Below are 10,101 nucleotides of genomic sequence, written 5' to 3'. Positions count from 1 at the left end.
AGGCAGCTGCGTGGAGCGAAGGGACGGGAGCGCCTCCCGAGGCGAGACCCCGGCCCGCGGTCGGGGGATGGAAGCCCGCGGTCGGGGGATGGAAGCCCGTCTCGGGTTCTGTCCGCACTCCTCGTGGGCCCGGAGCACGGAGTAGTGCTTCTCGCTGTAGGCCCTGCCTTTCTGCGAAGGTGGGAGAAGTTTATCAGACCACCGAAAGTTGTTTTTATTGCTCACTAGGCCGTTTTGATCTCCCAGGGTCTCGCTGGAGAGATCTTGCCAGTGATTGTAGCAGTAGTAAAACTGGGAAAATAGGTTGTTGTCTGCTGCACATCAAAAGGATGGGTCACAAGAAGTCTTTCCTCTGTGCTAAGGACATATCTTACTCGTTTGTAATTGCTTTTTTAGCCCAGCATTGCACTGATCTGGTTTGTTTTGTTTCAACGATTGCTGGGAAAAGTCTTGAAGGCATCAAGGTGTACTTCTGTTATCACTGTTTTTCAGAAGGTCTTCAGTCCAGGTGTTGCCGTGAATCAAAATAAAGAGGAAAAGAAAAAAGAAAATGAAGCTGTGAACCAGCATGAGAATGATGTAGGTGGTTCTTTTATACAACATAATCATAGAGGAAGAAGAAGTTTTGTTTGGCTAGGTTCAGAAAAGGTGCTGAAATCTGAAATACTTTACTGTATTTTGAAGTCCCAGATGTTTCTATATGCATGCATATAGAAAAAATCATTATCTAAGAGCTTCCTCTTGCATGTAATTAGTAGGGTTACTTATACATTCTTAGATCCCTACTTTTTATGTAACAAAAGGATTTGGGCTACTGGAAAATAAGGCTCAGGATACTGTGGTGTGTAAAGAGAGTGATGGTTCCTGAATAGCTGAACAACGTGCATGATGACTGAAAGGATGTTGGCAGCACTAGCTGTAGTTTAATAGGCCTTAATAATTCACCTTTTGCTAAACTAAAGAGAACTTCCTGTGAACTATCTTATTTGAATCTGATGCTTTGAGTGGACTGGCAGAAGTGAGGATTTGTTGGAGTGATCCAAACTTCTCTAGGATATCAGCCAAATACAAGTTCTCGGGCAGGAGTATGAGCTGTTTCTGAAGTCAAACTCGCAAAGCCATTTAGGCCCAGATTGATGAAGGTGCATTGGAAAATTGGAAAGCCACTATAAAATAGTCAGCAAGCTGGGTGGGACTACCCTGTGTGTAATTATTTACAAATGCTTTAGTGCATGCTAGTATAAATTCTAGTACAGGGAAATCTGGTCTCAGTTGGAACCTTTAGGGATGCATGAACACTGTGAATCCTTTTATTCTATTTCTCTCACAAATATATATGTGTATGACTTCATTTGTTACAGCTCCAGTGTGAGCCAAGCTTCATAGAAGACAGATTGAAGCTTTACGAAGCACTGAAAAAAGAACATGATGCTTTGCTAGCTTACAGAGCGGCCAACCAGAGCAAACCCATCAAAATTATTCTGACAGATGGAAAGATGGCCGAAGGGGAATCTTGGAAAACCACGCCATATCAATTAGCTGTAGGAATTAGGTAACCTGCAGGTTGACGGAGTTGTACTTTTGCAGTGATAAATCTGTTACTATCTTTTGTCTCTTACCTTGTTGCATAAAATATGTATGTCACAGCCAGTGGATCGTGACTCGCTTAGTTGGTTTATTTGGAAAGCATCATTGAAACTTCAGCTTAATGCAGAAGACACAGCTGGGTGAAGTTGCTGTTCTGAGTGATTCTTGAGGTTCTGTGCTGGAATCATAATGCTTGCTTCCAATTAAAAACCGTAACAGTCATTGAGACTGCGAGGAATTAATAGAGACATCTGAAGTTTTGGGAGTTATCAGGCAACAGTAGAAACTGTTGTTAGAACCAGTCTTTCCTCCAGATCCCCAGCACTGAAAACCATTGAATGAAGCGTTAAGACGTTACGGGTCTATACCTTAAAAGTAGAAAAGTGTTTAAGATGACCACAGAAACAAAAAATAAAGGTCTTCAGGTGCTACGAGATGTGGGTGGGGTGTTTAGGGGTTTAGAAACCTAAGCACTTCTGCAAATCTAAACCTAAATATTTTGGTGTCTTGTCATTTGTGGTTTTTAGTCAAGCGTTGGCTTCAAATGCAGTCATAGCCAAAGTGAATGGTGAATTGTGGGACCTGGATCGTCCACTGGAGGGAGATTGTACTCTGGAGCTGCTTATGTTTGATAATGAAGAAGCAAAAGCTGTGAGTAAACACTCACTGGTTTCAGCTTGATTAAAGGAACTAAATGACATGAAATTGATTGCAGCATTATGCTTCTAAAATTTTGAATTAAAAAACCCCAACCTATTCAAGTAATGTATTTGCAATGATTTGACGAAGAAGATTAGATACTAAGTACCTATAATCTATAGGTGAATAAAATCTTAGTGTTCTTTTCTTCTCTTCTGTTTTACATGAACAGGTTATTTCTCAAATGAGATCAGATGGAATGTCTTGATTTGTATACTAACTTGAAATAGCTTGATGTCTTCTAAGACACGTGTTCTATGGTTTGACTCAGTGCTTTTGAGGATCAGACATAGAAAGCAACAGTGAGGCTGTGTTAGAGTTTTCTAAAATTGTCCAATATCCAATTTGAGTTATAAAGAAGATCTACAGCTCTTTACGCTGGCACTCTTCATTAGAAACTTAAGTGGGCATATCTTAGTCAGTTAACTATGAATATACCTAGCGATGCACCCAAGATTTTTTCTTTTTATGGGATTCAGTCTTAAGCCTAAGTTTATCTTTTTGCACTAGAATTAGACTTCATTTTTTCAAAGAATTTTTCAGTTTGAGGTATTTCAGGAGCCTGTAAAGGCTTTATCTTGTAGCAGTGTCTATGAAGTGGTCTGAATTAGTAAGGACTGGGTTGTTGACTCCCCTTTTCTGACCTTTCAGGTAATGTGGCTTACAGTCCTATTAATAAATGTACTATATGTCAACAATGGTAACTTAATTGGCTACATTGCTTCAGATGCGGTTAGTATTGCATAGTCTTCTAACTGACCAGAAGCTAACTTATAAATGAACAAAGTACAGTAAGTACTAAGGCGATGGAATCATGCAGAGGTACAATCCTCTTTCAGACCGGAATAAGATTGGGAATTATTGCTACATCTGCCACTATATTAATCACTTATCGTACTTCAAACGAGAACAGAATGATCCCATGACTTGCTCACCTGACTTTATTTGCAGGTGTATTGGCATTCAAGTGCTCATATTCTTGGAGAAGCCATGGAAGGTTATTTTGGGGGCTGCTTATGCTATGGACCGCCGATTGAGAATGGATTTTATTATGACATGTACATGGAAGATAGGTAAAATTGCAGTGTCTAAAAACTTTAATACTCTGTATTGAAGCTCACTACTAGAATTATTTTTGCTCAGTCATGTTTCTGCATGTTAAAAGTAAAATCGTGTAGTATGGTTTAAAACTGACGTTAGGTTAGTCTTCTTTATAGGTCTATGTATACGTATATACTGAGCGTGTGTGTATATTTAAATTCAAGAGCAGTGTTAGACACCTGCTCCTTAAGATTTGCAGCTGTTGAATGTTCTATGGAAAAACATAAGAGTGTTTGGGTAAAACTTTCTGAAGTGCCTGGGTGATACAGGAGAGGATTCCCTGAAGAATCGTAGGTTTCCAAAGTGCCATAGTCACTTGTAGAGATGGCACGTATGCATGTAACTCATATAGGTGTTTACGACTTTTCTAACCCTTGTGTGCAGCTTTACAATTCTGTTTTTTCCTTGTTTATCTTTCTGTAGTCAGGGAGAATACTGAATCTGCAGCAGCTGATAAGCTCGCTCTTGCAGCTGGGTTGAGCGTTTTTTTTCTTTTTTCTTAAATCTTCAAGCTACAGATCTTCCAGACATTTAAACATGGGAAAGACTGTTGTAGGAGTGATTACAGTGGATTTGTTCAGGATGATACCATTTTTTTTTCTGAGTTTAGTGTCTGAAAGTACAGCCAATTGTAAGAAACTAAGAAGATACGATGACAAATCACAACACCACTTCCCATGTTTTTCAAATTAGACCACTAGAAAGTGATCACTTAAAAAATGAGAATATCAAAATAATAAATTTCTTTTGCCTGTGTCTGTCTGTTCAGAGGTGTATCTAGTACTGAATTCCCACTACTAGAGAACCGCTGTAAAAATATCATAAAAGAGAAGCAGGCTTTTGAAAGGCTGGAAGTCAAAAAGGAGATACTGTTAAACATGTTCAAGGTAAGTTGTTGGAGTAGCTGTGATTCTGGTACAATGATCTTTTAAAATGTAACTTCTATAAAATACTGCATGTGATTGATCAGAATAGTACACATCTAGCAAAACAAAGGGAAAGAATAGCATCCTTTACCCCCTCTCTGTATCCCTCTCAGGTCTTCAGGATGTTTTCAGGCAATAATAAAAACAGTTTCTTATTACACAAAAACACCTCAAGTTCCATGAGATGATAAAGAAATTAGCACAAAAAAGGCATACATTCATTCTGGCTCACTTGTAGAGACAAATCAAAAAAGACTTTGTCCTCTAGTTCTCCGTTTTATACAGTGAATATTACCAGTCTCACCGTACTGTGTCGTAATTGCCTTTCAGAATTGCTTTAAGGTGTTCAGGTGGTAATCACAACATGTAACACACCCTCAGGGAAATTAAGGCATTTTTGTCTCTTCCCCTCTTGTTTTATAACTCTTCTGAAAGCGTGTTGAACTTTTGCGTACATGTATGTGATCATGTGACTTTTTAGTTGTGTCTTTTACTGATGCATTTGCGTTGTTAATACCTAATTTTAAAACAGAATGCTTTTAGACATTTTATTAATGCTTCTGACTTTTCATGTTTTCCCACACAGTATAACAAGTTTAAGTGTCGTATACTTAATGAGAAGGTAAACACACCAACTACCACAATATACAGGTAAAGAAAATTAAGTTAAAAGGTATTATGAAACACTTACATAGTTAGGTATATTTGATTTAAATTGAGAAGAATTTTTTTTATTTTATTCTAACTTCCAAATACTTGTGTGATTGGGACTTAAGTTTGCAATTAATATTGTTACTTCTGTAAAATGAGATCTTTTCTTTCTCTGCTGGCACAGATTAGGTCTCAATTTGTGGGCAAATGGCAAATCCACTTTTCACTCATTCCCTCTGGTTTCAATAAACAGATTAAAATAAGTTACCACTCATGACATTGAATTGCTGGGTAATGGGTAAAGCTAAATCTTAGTTCTGTGTGGGGTGAGGATCCTGTTCATTCAATTGCCAGGGATAAAATTAGTTAGCTAGAAAATGGCAAAACTTTTTTTTCTGTTTGATGTGTGTAGTTTGAAATTTCCTGGCCAACTTTAACAAAGTTTATGTATGGAGCTACATGAATTGCTAAGCATGTTATGATGCTCTTCGTAATGGATCAAGTGTGCTGAGTATTTACTGAGTGAATATTCTGCTTCAGGCAGAAGGCGCAATTACATTTAAGATGCAGTGAATTTGCTGAATGCTGCATATGTATGCTTACTAGTGTATTTGAACATGTCGGGCATTAACTTGTATGTCATTAGTGACCGTACTTCAAAATGTTGGTGTGTTTTGAAATAAATACTTTTTTCTTTTGGTATAGATGTGGTCCGCTGATAGATCTCTGCAGGGGTCCGCATGTGAGAGACACTGGAAAAATTAAGGCCCTTAAAATATTCAAGGTAAGTTTAAATTAACTGTGCGTTAAAACATAACTGAACTATGGGTCAGTTGATTTATTTCTCCTAAAGCGATTATGCCAGGGTCTTTTGCATTCTTTTCTGTGCTTACTTTGAAAATAGTCCTTCGTTTCTTTCCCCGTTCCCATTGCACAAATAGAACTACAGGCTTTTATCATCATTGACCTTCCAAGGTGTACTGATTCTTGACCATCCCAATAGTACATCAGTGAAAGTTAACAGCATCTTTTTTTATCAGAGTATTAGTGCAGTAACATGCATGCTTAGACAATGCATACATCCACAAAAAATACTCAAGCTAGTAGTGACTAGATTAGCTGTGGAACCAATTATACCATGCACAATAGTACACAGAAGTGCGGTGCCTATGCTAATGTGGCGGTACTGTGCTAGTACTCCAGCCAGCATTGCACTTTGTAGTACAAGTGTCCCTAGTTGAAGTCTGTACTAGCTGTCGCATTTGTGTGTAGGGTGTGTGTGCACGCGTGCTCTGTTCTGCAGTAAAGGGACATCCAAGATATTCCTTGGGTCAGAAAATAGTATTTTGACCTTGTAAGATGGTATTGTTCAGGTACAGAAGGTAAAGTGGACACTGACAGATCTGCAAGTGCTGCTGTTTAAAACTGGCATTGCTCGCAGGAAAGCCAGAGACAGTGTTTGCAGATGCCTCTGATTATGATGTAGTTAAGTTACTTGCAGATGCTAATTTTGGTAACCTTATTAGACTGACCTCACTGAAACATTCATCATAGCTGCTTTTGCTGGCTTCCTGTCTGAAGCTTATGGGACTCTGAGTTCCAGGGATTAACTATCAGATTGTCAAAACAGCTAGGATTTAACTGTGAGAGTGAGCCAGTTTGGTTTTGAATTCCATGTTTATATTTTGATTGTAAACAAGTGCTGCTTTTTTAGAAGATACGATGTGAGATGATAAAACATGCCATGATATGAGTTAAAACAAGGTACCTAAGTGAAATAAAAGTATGCCTTGACCAGTCACTTTAGGTTATGTCTTCTATATTAGCTGACTAAAAGGCAGTGCAAGTATCTTTGTATTATAAACAAGTGCTGGATGATTGCATATAATTGTTTTCCCAACGAAAAAAAATTGTAACATGTGAATGCATTAGTGTTTATTCCTCCTTTCCCTGAGATTATATAGTACAGTATATAATATATGTATTTTATAAGTGTGTTAAAGTATGGCTTTTGTGCGTCAGAATTCCTCTACATATTGGGAAGGAAAATCTGACATGGAAACTCTGCAGAGAATATATGGAATATCCTTTCCTGATAACAAAATGATGAAGGAATGGGAAAAATTCCAGGAAGAAGCCAGAAACCGGGACCATAGGAAAATTGGCAAGGTATGCTATTTCATGGTCTGCTTCTGTAATGGAATTAATTCTCTGTTGTTGCTGGTTTTTCTCCATTTTTTGGCAGTTTGAATGGGAGCCAGTTCTATGAATTTCTTGTGTCAGTTGCATTTTAAAATTTTAATTCTACAAACTCAACTTGTCACTCGCATACAAATGTTACACTAATGTTGAGAAGAAGTAATGAAGTAGTCCCTTGCTTTAGGGAAGCATATCTTAAATCTTTTAACATAGGGTCTTTTCGGATCCTACCTAAACCACTATATTTTTCATAGGAGAGAAATCATTGAAAATTGCATAAATAATATGATTTGGTCTTTCTTTACTGTAGGCATAAATAAGGTAATAGTTAAGTGTATGCATGTGCAATACTTCAGCCGTTGTTGTGAGTATTGTTCATACATTTGTCTACTGGACTTAAATGAACAGATGTAATCTTAAATTGAATGTGAGTCAGAAGACCTAAGATTGACAGAGTCAAGGACTGTCATCTAATATTGGTCATGTTGGCATGCAGTCTCCTAATTGTTTTCACCTTTGCTATAGTTTCATAGAGAAGGTGGAGTTGTAGGGAGGGTATTTGAGGGAAGATACGAAGTAGCTTTGTGGATGTTTAGAGGCGTAATGGGTGGTACAGGTGAAAGCAGGGAGGCATTTGTTTGAAAACTCATGTGTAAGTGAAGGTCAGCATTGTTGGCCAAGAGGATGCAGGCATGAACCCCTTGCTACTTACTGGCAGGTGTGAAAAAAGGCACTGTGAAGGGCCACCATAAGCAAAGGTGAACAACTTCAGGTAACTCAGAAGAGGAAGAGCCACTGAGGAATTTACAGAAAACAGTGACAAGGTGAAGAAGTAGAAAAATTATCTTTACGGATGTGTTCATGCATATTTCTATTAACCGATTAAGACTTGAATATTTGTATAGTATTTGTTTGATTCTTGCCCGTTCAAAAACAAATTCTCTAGTGTTAGCCAAACAATGTATCTAGTGTCTATGTATCTAACATGTATGATACCAAAGAGGCTAAGGTTCTCCAAAGATCTATCAGAGCCACTCTGCTGAGCTTATGTTTTTGAGACAGAATTCTGATAATCCCTCAGATCTGATGGGTACATGCTTAATTGCTTGGATTACTGAAGGTAAGATTGGTTAAGGCTTCAGGATTTTGAGGAAATGTGTGTTTACATAGTCAGTCAAATTCAATGTTATTACGAACTTGTAAGAGTAGGGACTACAGATAAATTAACTACTGTTGCTGAGAACTTGTAGACTTCTGGAAATCATCTTGTTGCTGTAATACTTCGTTTTTGTGTGCAGTTCCACCTGAACTGATGTTACAGCATTCTGTTTTAACTTATCTAGGAGCAAGAACTCTTCTTCTTTCATGATTTGAGTCCTGGAAGCTGCTTTTTCCTCCCCAGAGGTGCCTTTCTTTATAACACACTTGTGGATTTCATACGAGTGAGTATATACTAATGTAACTCCTAACAAGCTTAATATCACTTGTGGATCTTAAGTGATAGGCTATTCATAGCACTGAGCTATCCTCAGAAAGAGAAACGTCTATGTATGTAAACTTATACCAGATTTTCACATATGTGAAAATTTCACATTATTCATATATAATCTATATGATGATATAGATCTAACCTTTTTGAAAATAGGGTAGAGTAAAGCATTGACACATGCTTTTTCCAGTTGTGTAAAACCTATGTGTGCAGTAAATCCTTTAGTCTCCCAGTAAATTGTCATCATAAGAACACAGTTAAAAAGAATCGGGCTTTTGCTTGTCAAAAGCTCTATCACGTTTTAAATGTTGGATTTGTTTTGTAGGAGGAATATCACAGGCGTAATTTTACTGAAGTTGTATCTCCAAACATCTTCAACAGTAAACTCTGGGAAGCTTCAGGGCACTGGCAGCACTACAGTGAAAATATGTTCTCTTTTGAGATCGAGAAGGAAACTTTTGCCCTTAAACCGATGAATTGTCCAGGACATTGGTTTGTACTCTCAACTGAAAAATTTCATATTTTATTATATTTATCCTTTGTGGAGCTGAGGAGAAAGAAATTGAGTATTAATACATGTTATCATGCATGTTTACAAGACTACTAAGCAAATAGTGTGTCCACTGAGCTCCCCTGATAGTGTTCCAGAGCAGACCAAATACAGTTCTTGGAGGAAGATCTTTCAATAAGTCTGCACTAAGTGAGTTTGGTTTGTGCGCGCGAATGATAGTCTGTACCACTAGTAAATACAAATTATGTTGGATGGAGATAGGCATCAGACGTGGCGTACAAAAAGAAGGTACAGATGAACCGATCTTGATCGTTACTCTCAGTGCTTTTTCTAGGTGGTCTTTAGCCATACATTTTGAGTGCTGCACTTTTTCTGTTTGCCTGTTTTTTAGGATGCAGACAACCTGAATGAATACATACTTTAAAATGTGATTACTGTCTGTACTGATCTTGTTTTACTCTCTGTGTTGTCTTAAATCTTCAATAAGAAGGATAAAAGCAAGGTTCTTTCATGTTCCTTCTAGCTTGATGTTTGCCCATCGTCCACGATCCTGGAGGGAAATGCCTCTTAGACTTGCAGATTTTGGAGTCCTTCACCGAAATGAACTCTCTGGGACTTTAAGTGGCTTGACTCGTGTGAGGCGCTTCCAACAAGATGATGCTCACATCTTTTGCACAATAGAACAGGTAAAAAAAACCCACACCGCACCACACACCCCCCAACAACAACTCTCCCCCCACCAGTCAACCCAAAACAAGAACCCCTTCCCCTCCGAGTGCAAACCAACATTAAACAAGAAAAAAATCCCCAAAAATATTTCAACTCTGGCTTCTTCCATTGTGTCGCTTTGTAGCGTAATACTGCTTTTGATGGGACTTTTGATAGGTTTAGGTGCTTCCTGCTTAGTCATCTGGTATTCCGTGTTTCTTAACCTTCTT

The 10,101-nt window shown here is 38.1% G+C and overlaps 1 protein-coding gene across 1 annotated transcript in view; it reads left to right on the top strand.

The window, feature by feature from the left end:
- Positions 1-396: 396 nt before the first annotated feature.
- Positions 397-10,101, top strand: part of LOC104622086 (probable threonine--tRNA ligase 2, cytoplasmic) — a gene marked incomplete at its 5' end in the record, with an annotated part of 14,267 nt that continues 4,562 nt past the window's right edge. The window contains 11 exons of the mRNA XM_010288747.1: positions 397-579; positions 1,374-1,552; positions 2,115-2,238; positions 3,238-3,359; positions 4,157-4,274; positions 4,900-4,964; positions 5,670-5,748; positions 6,987-7,133; positions 8,507-8,605; positions 8,978-9,144; positions 9,687-9,849. Of these exons, the coding sequence (XP_010287049.1) occupies positions 397-579; positions 1,374-1,552; positions 2,115-2,238; positions 3,238-3,359; positions 4,157-4,274; positions 4,900-4,964; positions 5,670-5,748; positions 6,987-7,133; positions 8,507-8,605; positions 8,978-9,144; positions 9,687-9,849 (1,446 nt within the window). The remainder of the gene's footprint in view (positions 580-1,373; positions 1,553-2,114; positions 2,239-3,237; positions 3,360-4,156; positions 4,275-4,899; positions 4,965-5,669; positions 5,749-6,986; positions 7,134-8,506; positions 8,606-8,977; positions 9,145-9,686; positions 9,850-10,101) is intronic.

Source organism: Phaethon lepturus, unplaced genomic scaffold (assembly GCF_000687285.1).
Source record: "Phaethon lepturus isolate BGI_N335 unplaced genomic scaffold, ASM68728v1 scaffold32046, whole genome shotgun sequence".
NCBI lineage: Eukaryota > Metazoa > Chordata > Aves > Phaethontiformes > Phaethontidae > Phaethon > Phaethon lepturus.
This window is presented reverse-complemented; position numbering and strand designations above follow the sequence as displayed.